Raw genomic sequence first — 411 nt, forward strand, 5'->3', positions numbered from 1 at the left:
TCTCAAATGACATACCTCATCTCTGCTTTTATAACATGGGGGATTAGAGTTTGGATCAAACTCTAAATCTTGTGGAATTGACTGAAAAAGGAGAGCATATAAAAATAGCATTGCATTCATCTTCATATACAGATTTGTACTATGCTATGTCATGACCAAACACAATGATTTACTCTTCTTGTTAAGGGACCTTAATCATTTATTATTTAATGAAGAGCATTATCACATTACCAAAATGACGATAGAAAATAATAACTGATTAAAAATTCCACTTACATGTCTGGATATGAAGCACTGCATGGGTCCAATTTCACAGAAAAGACCAATCTTGTTGATCTGTGTCACAACTGCATCAAGAACTTCCCCTTTGAATGGACGGAAAACAATAGCCTTGTACTGAAACAGAAAAAA

The 411-nt window shown here is 33.8% G+C and overlaps 1 protein-coding gene across 1 annotated transcript in view; it reads right to left on the reverse strand.

Annotated features, from left to right (window-relative positions):
- Window positions 1–411, reverse strand: part of LOC119590683 (DNA-directed RNA polymerase II subunit RPB7) — a 5,451-nt gene that overhangs the window by 828 nt on the left and 4,212 nt on the right. Inside the window, exons 4-5 of the mRNA XM_037939371.1 lie at window positions 277–396; window positions 16–81 (exon numbers count right to left, since the gene is read on the reverse strand). Of these exons, the coding sequence (XP_037795299.1) occupies window positions 16–81; window positions 277–396 (186 nt within the window). The remainder of the gene's footprint in view (window positions 1–15; window positions 82–276; window positions 397–411) is intronic.

The sequence above is a fragment of the Penaeus monodon genome, chromosome 27 (assembly GCF_015228065.2).
Source record: "Penaeus monodon isolate SGIC_2016 chromosome 27, NSTDA_Pmon_1, whole genome shotgun sequence".
Taxonomy (NCBI): domain Eukaryota; kingdom Metazoa; phylum Arthropoda; class Malacostraca; order Decapoda; family Penaeidae; genus Penaeus; species Penaeus monodon.